The sequence below is a fragment of the Xenopus tropicalis genome, chromosome 1, assembly GCF_000004195.4.
Source record: "Xenopus tropicalis strain Nigerian chromosome 1, UCB_Xtro_10.0, whole genome shotgun sequence".
Taxonomy (NCBI): domain Eukaryota; kingdom Metazoa; phylum Chordata; class Amphibia; order Anura; family Pipidae; genus Xenopus; species Xenopus tropicalis.
Window position 1 is genome coordinate 170677832 of NC_030677.2, and position 20454 is coordinate 170698285.

The 20454-nt window shown below is 36.5% G+C and overlaps 1 protein-coding gene across 3 annotated transcripts in view; it reads right to left on the reverse strand.

The window, feature by feature from the left end:
- Nucleotides 1-20454, reverse strand: part of dmxl1 (Dmx-like 1) — a 78863-nt gene that overhangs the window by 39021 nt on the left and 19388 nt on the right. For 2 of the 3 annotated variants that reach the window (XM_002931732.5, XM_018090704.2), the window contains exons 2-15: nt 18219-18344; nt 15448-15525; nt 14135-14216; nt 13127-13259; nt 12693-12759; nt 11524-11702; nt 10419-10608; nt 8486-8654; nt 5924-6136; nt 4707-4942; nt 3954-4620; nt 3751-3872; nt 1769-1858; nt 1582-1681 (exon numbers count right to left, since the gene is read on the reverse strand). In XM_002931732.5, the coding sequence (XP_002931778.3) occupies nt 1582-1681; nt 1769-1858; nt 3751-3872; nt 3954-4620; nt 4707-4942; nt 5924-6136; nt 8486-8654; nt 10419-10608; nt 11524-11702; nt 12693-12759; nt 13127-13259; nt 14135-14216; nt 15448-15525; nt 18219-18344 (2452 nt within the window). The remainder of the gene's footprint in view (nt 1-1581; nt 1682-1768; nt 1859-3750; nt 3873-3953; nt 4621-4706; nt 4943-5923; nt 6137-8485; nt 8655-10418; nt 10609-11523; nt 11703-12692; nt 12760-13126; nt 13260-14134; nt 14217-15447; nt 15526-18218; nt 18345-20454) is intronic. The other variant, XM_018090697.2, reaches the window with a different exon arrangement.

Sequence of the window (20454 nt, forward strand, 5' to 3'; positions counted from 1 at the left end):
TAACGTCTGGGGTATTTTTTTAGGGGTAATTTTTTATCCTTTATTTTATAAACTGTTGTATGTTACTGCTTTCCAGTCAGGATTAACCAAATGATAGTCCTTGGAGTACCTTCAGTGAGACACTTTTTTACCAATTACTGAGGTTATAACACACTAATCAAGCATGTTCCCTTAGCTGGCAGGTAACCTATGTTCCATTGAAGTGTTTTAAGATTAGCATCATAGAAATGCACAGGGATTTAGGAAGTGGCAAGTAATCCAAACTGCTGTCAGAATTAAGCATTCCCTGAGCAGCTCTTTTGTTTGCGGACAAGCATTTTCTTAGAATATCTCCAGCCAGAGCTCACCTAACAGCAAGGTAAACACAGAATCTGAGACTATGAAGAGGGATAGAAGAACAGAAAAATAAGAAAAAAAATGACAAGTAGAACATGAAGTGCAGTTGCAGAATTTAGAAGGAAATAATGAGAAGAGATAGGAGACAGAAAAAGTACAGGCTATATAGAGAATTACACAGAAGGAAAGAGCACAGAAATGTACAGAAGGAGGGGCACACATTAAAAAAATAGTGGGTGTAAGCAAAATAAGTTTGTTATATGGGGAGAATAAAGAAATAGCATGAGAGGAATAGGGAGGGAAGCAGCAATCAGTGTATAATAATAATAATAGTAAAGAATAATTTTACAAACTGTAGTGTATTAATGTGTATTAACTTTCACAAAAATGTTTTTCAAACAAACCCTACTCTCCAGCAAGACCGCTCACAATTTACCTACATGGATGAAAATGATTTCTTTTTCACCTTATTTTAATAGTCATATTAACATGTGAAATACTTTATGTACACATATAAATAACAAGAGTATGTGGGTGGTTTGGCCCTCTAACTCCTATTGATGGTTCTAATCCTGCACATTGGCTCTGTATGCTTCTTTGTATGATATTCACCATTTGTAGATTTATCTGACCTGTATTTCATAAAAACAACTCATTTTATGATTAATTAATAAAAAAAAAAAAAAAAAAAGCTTGTTATCTAAAACCTGGAAAAACATATAAGAATAAGCAAGTGAGGTAAAGATATCTCTCAAGTTTTCAGATATTTTTTACTTTGAACTTTGCAAATACATATGCCTTGCCTTAGCCTCACAAATATATTATTAATTTATTATCAGTTTATTTATCAATCAGTTTATTATCAGTTCTGTTTGTATCTAAATATAATATATTATAAATATATCTAAATATAATAGCACTTATTATAGCAAAAATAGTGTTCCTTGATTAACTGGACATTTCTTCTAGATAGTAAAAATGTAATTTTACTACTGTTGTAGTAAAGAAGGTTGTATCCATGAAACAACCAAATACATAGAAATGGTCATGTCTCTGGGGGTTAAGCTTCTGATTTCTGTATTTTAGGCAATGCTATGTGTGTAGCATTTTTTTTAGAAGACAGAACTACTCACACATGTGGGAGATAAGAGGACCCCTGCTCATAAAACATTACTAATTTAGCACAATTACGATTGCTATAAATATACATATAAAAATATCTAAAAAAAAATAGCAGAAATTTACCAGAATCTGATGTAAAGCCACTGTTTCCAGTGTTTTTCTTATTATTTCCTAAAATGTAATCCTCTTGAAAGACATGAAGCAGCTGAGTTTTTCTGCCATGCTGATCAAAATAAATACAATTAGTAAAACTCATATAGAACACTTGCCTGAAGAGAAAATAAGTGTCAGGCTAAGTAAGAATACTTACTAGGCCAGTAATTGCATCTAATTCTATGATGCATCCTGGTCTAGCAGTTGATTGTTGACTAATGATGTTGAACACTTCTCCAACGTATTTCTGTAAAATTAAAAAAAAAAAAAAAAAACACAAAAAATTATTTTTTTTTTATTTTGTAAAAGGATTATTTGTTTATTTAATTATTAAAAAAAAACAAACCATACCAGGGGAGCTGGCTTCTAGGACTGCCATAATATCAACTCCTACTGGTGTTCTCTTAAAGATACAGTACGGAATTATGCAACCTTTACAATCATACTAGACTTTGACTGGACACATTAATCAGATCCAACTTGATCCACCATTTAGTGATGGGCTGTGTGCTGCCTCAGAGATCACATAACCAGAACTGATGCAGCTTTAACAGTAACAAGAAGTGTGGAAGCAAAATACAGAACTCTGTCCATTAATTGGCTGATGGGGCCTAGCATGTATGTGTGCCTTGTTTTTGAGCACTGTGAATCCTATGATCCCAGGGGGAGGCCTGTAATTCTTAAAATGGCAATTTTCTATTTAGGATCACCCAATAACACAAACTACTAAATAGTATATTTTAATGAAAAATTGTTGATTTAGATGAAGCAGGGTTTTACATATAAGCTTTATATGTATGCAGTATATTTTATAGAGACCTACATTGTTTGGGGGTACAGTTTTCCGTTAACTGCAAAAACAGTTGTCCCATATTCCACAAAAAATGGGACATCTCGTCTAAAGCCAGACAGAACTTTCAGATATTACAGATCCCAATTAGGATCCTACATTTTAAGTCTCAATGTGTGACATTACTATTTCTATCCAAAAAACTGTGGATAAACACATAAAACGGTTGACTTTACTGTGATTCCACACTTAACTGTTAGGTCTGGGAAGGGTGGCCAACAGGGGAGAAAAAAATATTGTTATCTTGGTTTTTATGTTAAAAACAATAACATTTGCAAATGTAATTTTATATTATATTAATATATATATATATATATATATATATATATATATATATATATATATATATATATATATATATATATATATATATATATATATATATATATATATATATATATATATATATATATATATATATATATATATATATATATATATAATATATATAATATATATACATACACACAGCAAACACAGCAAATTTAGTAGTAACATACCACTTATGGACCAGCAGGAATATGTTACTTTGGACCCTTCCGTCTCTCAGAATAACATTGCATTATAGTATCTATCAACCAGTTATTAATGTAATTTTTTCTATCTCTAGAGTAAATTACCAAAGTCCATTTAGTCCCTGGCACATTCTATCTTCCCTGCACTAAAATTAGTAAATGAGAAAGGGACAAATGCAACAGAAAATAAGCAAGGCAGAAAGAGACCAAGAAAGAATAAACAAGGGAGAGGGGGATACATTTGTATTAAAGGAAGAAGACTTGTCAAAATGTAAAAGTAATAAAATTAAATACAGGAGAGGGTAAATAAAAGCAGTTAAGATAAGGTAACAGCAGATGGCTACATGGAAAGTTTGAATAAGAAAAGAAAAAAGCAGCTGAAAATATAAAGCAAAAGAAATGAAGGAAACCACAAGTGAAAAACCTTATATGACATTATATCAAATGAAAGAAGAGAAAATTAGGAATTACAAAATAAATTACAAAAGAAAAACCATTTGTAAATCTAATATTTCAGTTGCGTCATGTAGTCTTCCTCATGGACATATAGGATTTTGTTTTTGTAAAGACCACCATCACATATCATCTGACCCCATGGGGGTCTGGGTTATTATCCCACTGCCTTCTTGTGCTCCTTAGTGTCCTAAAGATAGATCAAACCCCTGATAAACCAAAGCCATGTCCCCATTACACCAAATTATGCCCCAGACGACAAATATGGTCTGTCTCATACATAAATTGCCACTGAAGAAAAAAAAAAACCAAAACACTTACAGAAATATCTGGGTTGGACAGCTCACACAAAAGTTTTTTAGCATCAATCACAGCTTGATACAGCCTTAAATTCTGCCCATCGCTCGCAACAAAACAAGCACTTGGAGAATTGCAATATGCACCTAAAAAATAGATCTGGGGTTATAACTCTCACAGAGAATGGACATAGGAAATTAAAATGGAATCTGAACTAAAAGCCTTACCTAAACAATGACTAGGTATGAGAGTGGGCAACCAGGCCACATTGGAAAAAGCAGAAACATGAAGAGAGTTAAGGCGAGCAAGTTCAGAAACACCACCAGAAAAAGATAAAGGCCCAACAGGGTCCACCCTCCAGAGGATGAGTTCACTGTACACCGCACTGGCATCTTGGCAAGTCTCTGGTGTGCTGTTATGATCACTTAGAGAACAGTCTTCTTCTGAACAGTTGGATGACACATTTTGCTCCGGGGATTGCAAGGAATTATGATGAGATGTTGTAAGCAGTAACGGCAACACAGAATGACAGGCTAGATCATTGAGATGAAAACGATGTCCACAGTAACGAGATTTGTGAGAAATGCTGAGAACAGTCGAAAAGGCAGATTCCTCAGCAAAGCTGACTTGCCACTGGTTCAGGGACCCATCAGCATGTTTTGATATCATTAAAACATTTGGCGTAAAAATGCTAAGTTTCAAACTGTTAGAGGATTTACTTTGGCCTGAAGAAATTAGCATAGATGTAGAACGTGCCATGCCTGGGGGTTTCTGTTTGCCTTGCAGGATGGCTAAGTCTACATTTTTTGTGCTGGCATACATCACAATACTTCTGCACAGTGAGTTTGCATCTCCAGTAGGGAACGCTACAGGAATTCTACAAGAAAAAGACACCTACAAAAAAAACAAAAAATGAAATTATAGCAAATTATAAATGGTTAACTCTGTCTAGAGGTAACCTATGTTGTGATTTTAGTTACCTGTACTTGACGAAACATTCCAGGCTGATATTCATCCAACCAATCAACATGCCAAACCAGCAATGACCCATCCACAGGATGGATGCTAAAAAGCATATCTGCATTCTTATTCCATTCAGAAAGCAAAATTTCAATTTCATGATCAATGACAGATGCCGGTAATTGTATCAATGGTGAATTCAAAACTGTTTTGTCACCGTTTGCTTCTCTTTTTTCACTAGAGAATTCATCTGTCTCTGAAAGAGTAGCAAGAGAAAATTAAAGTTAAAAGAGATTAATTTTAAAAGTTACTGAAGATATTGGCATATCAAATAAATAAATGTTAACAGTCTTGCCTAAATTATGAATATTACATCCAGTGCTAATTATTTATATTTTTGCTGTATTTTTTAGTGGTTTACCCCCTGGGTGTAGAGCCTAGTGTAGGCACAAGTTTGTAGACAATAAGAACACTAACATATTCACAATTTAAAAGTTAAAGGGCCTACACCAGAAATGAATGTTGTCCTAAATGCATTTACATGTAACACTCTATCTCTGCATATGTGAACTTATGTAAGCTATTTTATGCCAAAAAAATTATTTTTCTAACATATTATCTGAAAGAAAATGAATGTTTAAATACAAATATATAGCCTTAATTGGAAAATTAATTTAGTATAGTAAAATCCCCAATATCGAGAATGAAGACATACAAGCAGACACTTTGAAATAAAAAAAAAACCTGGTTTATTTAGGCCACAACCAAGTACATCTAGCCTACCACCTCATCAATAAGACTAAAGTTGGCATTACATTCAAAGATCAGCTAATTTCTGTTGCATTAGATATATAGAATAATATGCCGATTTATTATTTATTGCAGTATTAGACTGATCAATTTCATTTATATCGGATTGTTACTGTCTTTGCTGTTTTGTGCCTGTTTTTGTATATTTTTGTTAAATATACACTGTATATTGTAGATTTAAATAGGTGCTTGAATGTTGTCTCACTGTGTACTTGTATGTAGTTGAGATGAAAATAAACCTGAGAAGATCCTAGTAATGTGTATCACATAGTTAATTTGTACTTCAGTGGATGGGAAATATTTCATAACAAAATGCAAGTTAACAGAGAGGCAAATACAAGAATGTAAAATAATTTTGCATCTACATGAGAAAACCATATACAATGAAGGGCAATGTAATAGCTGTCACATGAATTAAGAGACTTGCCTTCATCTGAGTTCTCCTCTGCATGGTTGGCTTCATCAGTGCTGACTTCTGAGGATTGCTGCTCTAGGTTTTTCCTGAGCTGCTGAAGAAAGACTTCTATTGACAAAGAAAAATGCAGCTCCTTATTATTTAGCCAGTGTACAACAAAAGGTCCACTTTTCTCTTCCGTCTCATTGAGACTCATAGATGTGATAGATGGCAGGAGTGGGATGTCTGAAAGATTAAACAAGGTTGACAGTATATATTAGGGACCACTGCTTTATAAATATGTTTTCCAGATGCCAGACAGTAAAAATGACTACACAGAATTTATCTGTGTTCACGTTTTCAGCCCACATTCAAACTGGCTGTATGGCAATTTTCTTAGGGCTTATAGAGAGGCCACAGCAAAGCTCTTGTTACCATGTGGTTAGTTTAAAAAGATGGTACATAATAAAACACAAAACAAATTACATTGCTTGCAACAAATCTAGATCCATTGTCCCCAATAAAGTACACAGAATTGGCAAAGGGCCCACAAACAACAATAAATACATATAAATGACATGCCTCCAGAAGAGCCCTCCGTCTCTTGTTAAACTAAAACCCCACAGACACTTAAGGCCCATCTCCAAGCTACTGGACAACCACTTTTAATAAGAAATATGGTGTATTGCTGCCCTGAAATCAGTCAGCTTATCAACCATGATATCACTTTAATTTTGGGTCTTCTTCAAGAAAAAAAAAAGTTCAAAGGCTACATTTTGGGGGTAAGTATTTTTATCAATACCTGTAAGACACTGCACCTGAGCCACATATATTAGAGAATTTTTGCCATTGCTCAAATCAATGCCGGAAAGTGGAAGGACAATTTATTTTAAACAAACTGGACTAATGGGCCCAGATAGGAGATAAATAAGCAAGCTACCCACTCTTTATGGTTAACTTATTGCTTGCTAACGTTCACAATTCCAAGTTAATGGTTTAGCTTTATCAAACTAAGTTCAGCACAGAAACAAAGAAACACTGTATTGCTTTGGTGCATATTTTGCTGTCACGATTGTAGCTTACTGCTATGCAACAATGTGGTTATTGTACAATTTATGTGTAACAATTTATTTCCTTGGTGTTACTTATACAAGCAAAGTATTGGCAAAGAGTTCATGCTCACATGATCACATAATACTCTTGCCTAATGCTTGGAGATGTAATTCTGCAACAGAGGGTGGGCTATGAAAAATTATACATTAGAAATATTTTCTTCTTTAACACTTTTTTTTTTAGTCTTGACAGTGTAATTCTATATAATGATTAGCATGGTTTCCAAAAATACACAATATTAAAAGAATAACTTCAAGTAGTCATCCACAGTGTCCACTGCAATATTGTTTTTCATCTATCTACAAAGAAAGCTTCTTCTCTATTATTAATGACTACTTAAGCACATTAGATCCAGGGGCAATATATCCCCCAGCACCAGTCACTGCCCTACACAGGATATCACTAGTGATGGGCGAAAAGTTTCGCCAGGCATGGATTCGCGGCAAATTTCCGCGTTTCGGCATTGGCGGATTGTTTCGCAAAACGGATGAAAAATTTCGCCGCGGAAAAATTCGCCGCACGTCCAAAAATTGTCGCCGGCGTCAAAAAAGAATAGTCGTGGGCGACGAAACAATAGCGCGCGACAAAATAATAGCCGCGGGCGACGAAACAAGAGCCGCGCGACGAAACAAGAGCCGCGCGACGAAACAAGAGCCGTGCGACAAAATAAGAGCTGCGGGCGACGAAATAATAGCCGCGCGACAAAACAATAGCCGCGGGCGACGAAACAAGAGCCGCGCGACGAAACAATAGCAGCGCGACGAAACAATAGCAGCGGGCGACGAAACAAGAGCCGCGCAACAAAACAAGAGCCACGGGCGACGAAACAAGAGCCGCACGACGAAACAAGAGCCGCGGGCGACGAAACAAGAGCCGCGCGCGACGAAACAAGAGCCGCAAGAGACGAAACAATAGCCGCGCGACAAAATAATAGCCGCGGGCGACAAATTTTTTTGTCGCACGACATTTTCGCCGTTTCGCGGATTTTTCGCCGTTTCGCGGATCTTTTCAAAGATTCGCGAATTTTTCGGCGAAGCGAAACGGAACAGATTCGCTCATCACTAGATATCACAGTATCAAACCACCTGTGCCTCTTTATCAGATGCATTTGTTTACAGAAACAGTAGTCACTTCCTAAATATTTAGCCAAATCATAAAAGGAACTATCGGGGCAGCAATTAGATGTGCAGAGGTGGTATAACAGTAGGTCCTGTAAGACAAAGGCTCCCCAGATGGTACATTTATAAAGGGCTCCAGTGGCTAGAGTACCTTTCTGCTCCTGAGAACTAACATATACAATATACTTAATTATACATCTTTAATTGCTTTAAAGATACTTGTTAACAGTAATCCTACTGAAAGCTGCATCTGTCTGGCTGTTTATACTCACTGAAAATGTTTCATGTATTTTGGAAAGTTGCTAAGAATGACATTTTTTTTCATTCAGCTTCATGCTTTTTCAGTTGCAGATATAAGTATTACCTGTGGCTGGATTGATGCTGGCTGCTATATGAAAGTGGCAAAGAGCATTGCCATGAAAAGGAGTGTTCCGATGGCCATTATGAGCATTCTGCTGATGGGGAAGATACCCAGTGTGAGCTACAAGAGCCAAAGACCGACTCCTACCTCTCCTGAAATGCTTTAAATTTGACTAAAAGAAAAATGCAAAATATAATAGTTAAAAAAAAAAACACACACTTACAACACATACAATCATATTAGATACATGTAGGGCACAATAGCTTCCATAAGATTAACATTTTTATTGTCAAATAAATACTGCTATTCATTTTATATTTATGTAGCACATTCATATATGGTACATTACATATGGAACCACTCAGCATACAATATATCCAGACACTGGATAATTTTAAAGAATAACAAACAGGGCCGGAACTAGGGGTAGGCAGAAGAGGCAGCTGCCTAGGGCACAATGATTGAGGGGCGCCAGGCAGGAACCTCTCCTGCCTACCCCTAGTGCTACTTTGTCATTGCCACCGCCGCTTGTCATTAGCGGCGGAGGCAATGACCGATCTAATTGCCCCACCCCCCCTGCACCGCCTCCTGTGCTTTGTCGCGCATGCGCCGTTCGGGGGGGGGGGGGCGGGGAGGTGGGCGGAGTTGGCCGACCGGGTTGCCTAGGGCGCCCGGTCGGCTTGGCCCGCCCCTGATAACAAATCCTACACAAACATTTTGTGCAAAGTGCTGAAACTCAAAGTTAGAGATTGTTTTATGTATAAAAAAAATGCTTGTTAAAGGACATGTCAACCTCACAAATATTTTTTTGCCAAATAAAACATAATTCTAAGCAATTTTCCATTGTCAATTTATTGACAATTTTTAATGCTTTAAAAGTTATCTGTAAATGTAATTGCTATTGAAAGCAGCATTTGCTCAATTCCTGGTTGTTACTTTTTAAACAATGTTGCAAACATCAGTCTCCTCCAGCAAGTCAAGTCTGTCAATCTGCTGCCTACATTGTTTCAACAGTCTGAGCCACCAGGGCAGAGAATTGAAAAAGACTGGCAAGCACAGCTTTTTATAGCAATTATACATACAAATAAGTCAAAAACAATGTATATTAATGAATATTGCAAAGTTGCTTAGAATTATGGTTTCTTTTAATAGGCAAAAAATTATATTTTGGGTTGACTTGTCCTTTAAGTTTATTGTTATGATCCACCTAATAAAGTACTATACATATAAGCAGTATAATGTTGGCAGCATCATAAGACAGAATGAATGAATAGCACAGTGCACATACTGAGAAAACCTGTTTCAGCCTGCTAAAAAGAGCAGCTTGAGCTAAAGTTCACCTTTTAGTTGCACAATAACCCCAAACACAAGGCTAAAGTAACACGAGTGAATGTCACACAATGGCCCAGTAAAGTCATGATCTCAATCCAACTGGAAATGTGTGGGTCTACTTAAAAATTGAGGTAATTCCCCTAATCTGAACAACACGGAGCAAATTAACCTGGAAGAGCGGGCCAAAATCACTTCTAAATTGTCTTTAAAGCTGCTACATAACTGACTCAATACTTAAAGCTGCTATTTGCTGCAAAAGGTAGTTCTCAGCTATATGATGTAGTTTCCAGTGTAAACATGATTTTTTTTATTTCTCCAGTTCGGTAAATTCCACCATAGAACAGCACTGCAGGGTTATATAATGCTTATTCTTCACTTTTCTTATGGGACTTGTTGGATTGACAGGGTGTCAGCACTGAACTGAAGTACCCACAGAAAATAATTGAATTCAACTGCTCAAACCAGTCAATTCTACATACAGGTATGGGATCACTTATCCGTAAACCTGTTATCCAGAAAGTTCTAAATTACATGAAGTCTCCATCATAAGCAAATAATTCAAATTTTTTAACAGTACCTTGTAAAGTAATTACTTTTTACTAACCTCCAGTGCACTCTGTACACGTTCTTTACTAGAAGAGTTTCTTTTAAAGTTATTGTTTACACTGTCAGGCTCTGCCATTAAGTTGAAGCCGTCACCAGATAAAAGGCTGTCATTGGGCAAGAGGGTTTCAGCCCACAGGCGGCATACATTGTCCTTGCAGCAGGTAAGAAGAACATTGCAAACAGAGCCTCTGAAATAGAGAAACAGAAACTTTTAACTAACATCACATTTAACTAAATTCAGGAGATACAGGTACAGGTATTACTTAATTCCACTGGATCTGTTTCTATGGTGAAAAAAATGAAGGAATAGCAGAATTTCCTCTGCTACAAAACAGACATTTTGCAAAATAATGCCGACTGTTAATCATTTGAAAAATACAAATGCATTTGGGATCGGTCAAGCAATTTTTTTTTATTTTGTTATAACTAATTAAAAAAAACAGAAACATCTCCTTAGATGTTCAAAGAGAATATTATCCATGTGAATGTTTCCTTTCTCACTGCTACTGCGCTCAAAACAAGAAACTTAAAGGGGTTGTTCACTTTTTGCAAAGTGGTAGGACTTTGCAAAAAAAAAACAAAAAAACACTTTTACAAATATAATCACTGAGCAAAAATAGATAGTTTAGATTTTATGACTAGATAATATTGTCGCTTACCAGTTGGACAACCTTGGTCTTCCTGTCCGCAAAAAGGGAATCGCCAAACCCTCCTCCTCCCCCCTCCATTAATGCAGAGATTGGCAGCAGGTAGAAACTTCAGCAAAAACAGCTGTGACGTTAAGCGCTACTACACAAGCCCCACCCCATACATCATAGTGCTGCAGCCAATCAGATTAATACTATGCAAGCAAGTGGGTACAGTGAGGCATGCACAGTATTGATTAGAACTGCAGCTGTCATTGTTGAAATTATGTGCCTGATCTCCCTTAGCTGCTGATCTAAACTGGAAAAAAAGAATAATTCTTTACTAAAAAGCACATTCACATCATTACAGTGCTGCATGGAAAAGGAGCGCAATATAAATAAAAATACTAATATTTTATAGGAATGCCATAGCAGGGGATGAAAAAAACAGATACCAATAAGAAAAAGTATACTGACCTTGGCATATATTTACTTGTCTTTCTCCATGAGAATCCATTTACTGCTCGAGGATGGGCAAGGTAGATAAATGAGAAATCTACTTCACCTTGCCCTTGTTTGTCAGGACTTGTAACAGGAGATGTAACAGCAGAATGCCAGCTTTCAGTATTATACCACACTTTAACCAGACAGTCGTCCTAGAAATGAAGGTAAGATGGCTATTTTTATTCCTCCCAGATCGTACATATCGGAATAACAAATGTACACCTATCAGTAACAACTTCCCTCAAAAAGTTTAAATAAAATGTCGAGACCACTGATTCAAGCAACTTTCTCGAGTCTGAAATACAATGTTGGGAAGCTTTTAAATGGATTTTTGCCTGAATAATTACTGTTAATATAAATAAAGTTGCAGTGACATGTTTAATTTAAAAAGAGAACATTTGTCCAGTTTCCTTAGAAAGACATGTTTATTTTATCTCAGATTCCTAAAGCTGGGATGGAGGGTGGAGGGTTTTAACTTATTACTAATGGGATTCCCATTATTTATAGGAATGTATTATTACCCTAAAACAGAAGAAATTACATTTGCTCTTTAGGAATACAGGTATAAGACCTGTTATCCAGAATGCTCAGGACCAAGGGTATTCCGGATAAGAGGTCTTTCTGTAATCTGGATCTTCATACGTAAAATTTACTAAGAAATCAATAAAACATTAATTAAACCCAATAGGATTATTTTACATCCAGTAAGGATTAATTATATCTTATTTGGGATCAAATACAAAGCACTATTTTATTTTTACAGAGAAAAAGGAAATCAATTTTCAAAATCTGAATTATTTGATTAAAATGAGGTCTATGGGAGACAGGCTTTCCAGAATTCGGAGTTTTCTGGATATTGGGTTTCCGGAAAAGGGATCCCATACCTGTATTAAGGATTTTTTTTTTTAAATATTACCACTCAGTTCTGCCCAATTAGTATTAACAGAGCACTGAAAGTGCAGATTAAGGGAATTTAATATTTTGTAACCTAAGAAATGTAACTTGATAATTTTAGAGGTGAAGGTTTAAAATGGTTTTCTTGAAATATTGAGTAAAGATCATATGCCTAGTGAGTTTTCTACATTTCAACAGCAGATTTATGTGGGCTACCTTATAATGAATATACAGAGAAGAATTCTCACCTTTCCAGCAGTAGCAAAAAATTCTCCATCTGGGGAAAACTTCATTAAATGAACAGAAAACGCAGTTCTGTAAAACACATTGACAAACTGTCAGTTCAGAAGTTTAATGCCAATTTAAAGAATATCATTGTCTCTGATGACACAGTTCATTCTTAAAAGCAAAGTAGACCTCCGAGCACCCTTGCGCATGTGCAATGCCTGGGGCTTTATGTGCATCCCAGGGCACACCGAACATGCGTGCCACCCAACAGAAAAGGAGAAGGACCACACCAGAGAAACTAAAAGGTAATAAACTAGAACGGGGGCTGAACTTTTTAGCTTCAGGCTGAAAGTGGCACAGCATGCCCTATAGTAATCCATACACCTTAAGATCTGGACAATAATTTTTTGCTAATACTTAAATAATGGATTTTTTTTTTTTTAAGTTTTCTTACTTGCATTGCCAGATACAATTCCACTCAGCATGGTCAACACTGGCCTTCTCTTGCTGGTCATCACAAGATAACCTTTCTAAGGTAATATTACCCCAAAGCTGAAGTCCGGTAGAACCAGTTAGTAGACGAGTACCTGTGAGAAAAAAAGGATATATGCTAAACGATTCATTTATAGGGCTATGTGTATTGCATCTGTGGGTTCTGATACGATAAAGTGTAATTTATTAAAATTTTACAAGCTATTTACCGTCCTAATCATACAACATGAAGAGCATTTAGGCTAATGTTACATTTACAGTATTATCTGTTAACAGTGACATCAATGCCCGTCGCTGCACACAAAATCAATCAACTATGTGGGCTGTACCAGGAGATTACCATAGATGTAACTGCCTACAGATGCACACAGGTTGGTACTGGTAAAACACCAAGATGCAGATTTACTAAAACATTTCTCACATTTGTATTTTAAAAAATTAGACTAAACTCATTTACTAAAAAATTCAAACTGAAAAAGTATGTGGGGAAAAGTCACAGAAACTGTGACTTTTTCAAGTTGTTGCCACGAAAACTCGAATTTTTCAATTGTCGCACAAAAACCAGTGTCAAAAATCCAAAACCTTTCAGGAAAGGTAAGGGACATCTGCCACTGACTTTTACATGATCTCGGCAGGTTTAAGCTGGCGAATTGTCGGATTCCGATTTTTAACTGTTGGGACGCATAGTAAATCTTTTTTTCTGCGACTTTTAGCGATAAAAATCTGATTAGAAAACAAATGGTAAGTAAATGGCCCCTTAAGTGTGACATTAGCCTTAGAGAAGTCCATCAAAAATGCAACCGACATAAGGATTTCTTTTAAAGTATAGATTGCAGTTATCACATTAAAATTCATGTTCTGTCGAAAAAAAGATACAAAAAAAATAATAAAAAACTAGCAACAAATAAAAATAGCAACAACACAATGGTTAGGAGTAAAACACAAATTAGCATGAAAATCTTCAACTCACCAGTTGGGTCCCATGTCAAATTATGGACAACGGAGTCGAGCACAATCTGTCCGCTCTTCTGCCACTGAGTTCGAACACTCTGCTTAAGAATCGGTAAAGAGATAAGAACGGGTACTAAATTAAAGTCTTGTTTTGTTTGTGTTAGGTTGCAGTCCAACTTCTACTTCTAACTTTATTTATAACTCTGAGTTGATTTTTTTTTTAATTCTATGCCCTTCAAGAGAAAATAAATTGTATAGGTTTTACAGTTGGTTAGCATGCTGCCCTAAGCTAACATCTTAAAGGTGTCTATTTTTGGGGACACCTTACTTATGGTATGGGACTGGGGAATTGCCAGAATTAGATTTTACTAACTAATGCTCCATTTTCTCACAGCATCAATGTGTTACATGCAGAATTAAATAATGCCATGTTGAGCTCACATTTGGCTCAAAACTATACTTGTAACAAATGACTGTGGATCACATATATTAAAACTATAACAGTTAGGTAGTTTTTTTTTTTTTTTTTTTTTGAAGTGACAGCTCCCCCTTAAGACAATACTTTTAACCCACTTCTAAATCAGACATAAGTACACTTGGCTTTAAAATTAAGATGGCTATACAAGCAGATTTTTTTAATACAATTTTGGCAATTTCTTCACAAACTAATCAAATCATACCAGTCAGTCACACCAGTACAATTTGGAAATCAGCTACAGTGACCAACCTTTCAGATCTGAGCCCTCTCCCCATGTCCCATGTCATGCACCTACTGTGTGTGTGTGTATGCTGGAGCATTTGAATACAGCCAACTGGATTTGACAGTTCTAGTAGTATCTAAGTCATTATTGGTAATACATAATGCATGCTATGTGGTAATGATGCAATTTTACATTAGCCCCTTAAAGGAACAGTAACACCCAAAAACTGTGTTCTTAAAATATGTACTGTTGCCATGCACTGGTAAACGTTGTGTGTTTACTATACTATTTAGCCAGGGGGCTAAAGCACAGAATACACAGCAGATAACATATATGCTCTGTAGAATACAATGGTGTTTTACTGGGCTAATCTGTTATCTACTATGTAACCTGTGCCATTAAGGGTGCTGACAAACGGGGCACATCATCGTCTGGCAGGAAATCTCATCTCCAGTGGTAATTTGTTTTATATGCTGTGATTCCAACTAATTTAAAGGGGTGGATACTATTAGGTGTTTCATTGCCTGTAGGAGGGGAGATTTCCCACTGAGCAATAAATGAAAATTAATTTGATTTACCTTCTCTATACCCTCTCCAAGCTCTACAGATGATTAAGATTATAAATACTTACATCTGATTGTGAAGTCTTCTGTTGCAAAAGATTGACTGGTTCAAAGATGCAAATCACATTTCCATATGAAGCTGCAATCTATTAAAAACAAGGAAAATAATTATTTCAACATTCCAGAACCTAAACAGCCAAAAACATTTTCTGAATTACCATTAACCCTTTTGTTAATGAGGACTCCTTATAAGTGTTAGCAGTAGTATGAGGGCAGCTGACCAGATGGCATTTATTGGCATCCAGCAGTGCAATGTCCCACCAGCACTTTCTCACCACATGTGAAAACAGCCAGATAGAAGTGAAATGACTGAAGTGCTAGCACGGTTTTTGAGGGTTACAAAAAGTGACTACCTTCTATTCATTTTCTGTTTGTGATTTCTGAGATATTCGCAAATTTAGAAAGTTTTATACTGATTAACAGACTTTATTCAACAGCTCTCTTTGAAGGCCGAGAGTGTTAGTGACTGTCTACAGTCTACACACTTCCTGAATTCAGACAACCCTCTAAAAATTCTTTTTTTTAGGCTGGACATGCTGGAAAACAGTTAAGTTGATGGTCACATTGGTCCAGCATATTGGCTGACTTGCCTTTTAGGGCCATTTTGCCAATTTTGCAGTGTAACCACCATAAAAAATAAAATGTAATATGTTTGCCAAGGTGCTGTACCTTGAAGGTCAGATCGGGAGAGGGTCAGTCTAGTCAGTGGCATAACTACAGTTTGTGGGCCCCCCCTGCAGAAGAACTTTCAGGGGCCCTCCTAGAAGGAACTTTCGATGCCCCTGGTTAATAACACTTCCTTTCCCCATCCCTTCCAATCCCGTTGGTGTGCTCCGCATCCGCCTCCACCCTGTGTGTGTCTGCTTCCCTATTCCCTTTGTCCTCCCTCTGCCTCCACCCTGTATGTGTCCCTATTCCCTTTGTGCTCCTTCCCTCCTTGGCACTACCAAAGGTGGAGAGAGGGATGATAAAGGAAATGCCTTTGAGAGCCACCCACAGATGCTTGTAGAGGCCCCCTCAGATCCTGGCAGCAGTGGCAGATGCTTGTAGAGGCCCCCTCAGACCCCCCCCCCCCCGCATTGCGGGGGTCCATATTTACGCCAATGAGTCTAACAACAGATGTTTCACAGTCATCTGATAAAACCAGTGCAAATACTGGAAGCAACTCCATTATGTACTGACAAACTGGTTTTACACACTGTGCATAATTAGGCACTATTCTTCTCCACTTAGGGTCATAAGTGCATGCCAGCAGAGAAAACTACTAATACCCACTACTGCCCTTTATGTGCAGTAACTGAAATTTATTAAAATTGGAGACAAACATCACAGGTGGTGTGAAATTAGATTTGAATGGTCACCTAGAAGTTAAAAAACAAAGGAAGATCTGGCTGGTTGCTATGGGCAACATCACTGGTGATGTTTGTCTCCAATTTTAATAAATACGCCCCTTAATGTCAATGTCTGTTACTGTGCACATGGGACCGATTTCTGCCAGAAAATGCACCCCAAATGTTTTTTTTGCCAAAATATGCCCAGTAGTGAATATAAGGGGCAGATTTATCAAAATGTGTATATATCTATGTATGTATATATATATATATATATATATATATATATATATATATATATATACATACATATATATATATACATACATACATAGACAGAGAGGAGCACACCCTCTGAGCAAAAAACAACTGCCCTCGGTGCTGGTCAAACAATTCAATAGACAAGCAGAGTACCGCACACAAAGGGACTTTATGAAAACAAAAAAGGTTTATTGGAAAAATCCAAATTTTTCCAATAAACCTTTTTTGTTTTCATAAAGTCCCTTTGTGTGCGGTACTCTGCTTGTCTATATATATATATATATATATATATATATATATATATATATATATATATATATATATACACATATACACAGTGGTGTGAAAAACTGTTTGCCCCCTTCCTGATTTCTTATTCTTTTGCATGTTTGTCACACTTAAATGTTTCTGCTCATCAAAAACCGTTAACTATTAGTCAAAGATAACATAATTGAACACAAAATGCAGTTTTTAAATGAAGGTTTACGTTATTATGGGAGAAAAAAAAACTCCAAATCTACATATATATAGTTGCCATTAAACAAATATTGTGAAAAATGATGCCCTGTTCATGCCTCTCCTTTCTTTTGATTCTTAACCTTCAAAGGCTTTCTCTAGAAACATTCCCTATTCCACTGCAAATAACATTCTCCTTTGATCTATGTAAGTGGGTGAATGATAATCTTTTGAAAAAGATGATTGCAACTACAAAACACTACTTTACTATTCCTTCTCTTAGTTGGGAATGTAGGCACTAATCCTGGGTATGAATTTATGCATCCCTGTGATACCGCAGTCATCCTGCCCCCTCCTTACTTTCTACTTTCTTCAGTTTCGCTCTTGTGTTCTTTTTATCCATTCCATACTCATTATCAAAAATAGCACTTAATATCGATTTCTTTAGTTTTTCATCTTCTTAGCAATTTGCTCTAATTAAAGCACCATTTCCTTAATAAAGAAACATTTAGGCTAATAATTCTGTGAAATGTAAGTTATCTATACATAATGTTCATCATAGTTTACCCTATGCTGTCTTACATTACAGGCCTGCATTTAGATTCTCTAAAAGACAATATTGCAATTTTATTTAGAGACCTATACAAAAACAAAAAAAACCTGCATTTGTAAATGAATTGCTTTTAATAATATTACTGTTGAAACCATTAACTGCATTAAGTGGAACTTACCCTTGCTTGCTGCATGGAACAATCCACACATCCCACCAAAATATTTCCATGCTGAACTCCAGGAATAACTTGTAATCTTTCAAAGTCACTTCCCAAAATGACAATATCACAGCCAGATGCATATGCCTAGGGAAAACAACAGACACAGTCTCAGTATTCTCAGCCAGCTGTTGTGTGTGTATAAAATAGTACATTTGTGTTATTCACAAGCACAAACGTTTGTTACATGTCAGCAGAATTTGTACAATACTATCAAACTCAAGGCAATATGATTTCTGTGGCTGAGAGTGTGGTAAATTTTTTTCTCTTCAAATATTTTTGAATAGATTTTGGAAAAGATTTTTTTAGTCATAGTGCAAATAGTGCATAGTGCACGACAAACCATAAAATGTAGAAAAACAGATATTAGGTAACATCTATTGGACTGACATAAATCTTTAAAGCTGGCCATATATGCTCACATTTGGTTGGGTAGTCTGACCAATGTTGACCATAGTGGCCCATCTAGTCATTTATATCAGATTTGGGGTTAGTTTTAACAGACCATCCCGTGATCTTGTGGAATTGCAGTTTTGTGTGCAAACTGAAAATTCAAAAATTCATCTGCCTTGCCAGCAGGTGCTAAAAAAAAAAGGCAAAATGGGAGTTCTACTGTACAGCGCTGCGGAATATGTTGGCGCTTTATAAATAAATGTTAATAATAATAATAATAATATAAGGTCACATTTTCCCAGTGCAGTAACCCAAAGCAATAATCAGTCAGTCTCCAGCATGCAGCAGAATGACAGAAAATGCAGAGTGGTTATTATGGGTTACTGCACTAGGGCAGTTGGGCCCATGTCACTCTAGAATCTCCTAAGGAAGGTGACAGACGGGGAGATTAGTCACCCTGTGACAAATCTTCATTGCCGCGGGCGACTAATTTCCCACAATGCCATCCCACCGGCAAGAATATGAATCGCCGGTGGGATGGCATACGCGTCGCTACGATTTCCAGAAGCCGCCCGAAGTTGCCTTGAGAGGAAACTTCGGGCGACTTCCAGAAGATACTGATAGGTTTTGGTGGAGGTTTTGCTATTGTTGACTAAATTACCTTCTGAAATGTATTTCCAAAGAACAGCAATCAGTTAAAATTAAAGGCCTTTATTAAAGCATTTGGGCAAACAAGTAACATTTGGAGCCTCACAGGCTTAAAGCATTTGATTTTGTGGATTAACATTGCATGCAAGCAGTGAATGGAAATACAGTCGGACATGTATCAGTAAAGAACTATGCTGTTTTATAATGCCCAGATCTACCTTTTTTCAGCCAGATCTGGGCATTATAAAATTAACCTTTCCAAGAATTAAAACGATTTTGCTAGTGCATTTTCAGTGTTTTACATGGCAGCAGTATTATGTAAATTAAAAAGGACTTTGAATTTAGTCTTGTTTGTGATCTGTTAATATATTTTGGGAACAACACTGTAAGCAGGTTTTCCTTAGGGCATTCGTGCAAACAAAGGCGACAGGGACACAGGAAATTTTGATCTTAGTGCTTTCGGGAAAAACCAGAGCCAAATCAAAATGCCCTTGCCCAACAACAGGACTCTCCAGTTCCAAATTCCTACTAGGTACCCACTGGACAGCATGTTTTACATTCAAATAAAAGGGAAGCAGCTGCAGGCAAGCCAGAGAGAGATCAACATAACTCCAACATGTCACCTGCAAAAGCATAACAGTGAACAAAATACAACCCAATACATATCCATGTATATACATACTTGCAATATCAATGCACAAATAACACACATCTACCAATTACAGCATAAAATAATTAAAAAAAGGTAGAATTTGTTCTCTATGGGTAGTTTACTTTAATTTCTTTAAAATGTTATTATATTTGTTAAAACATACAAATTGAATAAGAAATTGTAGTAACCTCATCTGTTAGTCAGACTGCATATACGGTTATTGTCATTTTAAAGAAATGAAATAAGGAAGATAATCATGGATTAGGGTAGGCTGTATTACTGTTAAGTCTATGTCATATGTGGCATTTTTCTGCAACACTACATCCTGCACCCTGTTCATTAATTACTGACATGCATGGGAGCCTCCTGGCAGGGATATATACCTTGAAGTTCCATGAGAAACAAGAACAAAACAATAACAAACAAAAGTACAACCACTGATGTTCAAACCCAGATTGCTAACTGCCTCCTGGCTATCTCCTCCTGGATGAACCGACGCCAGCT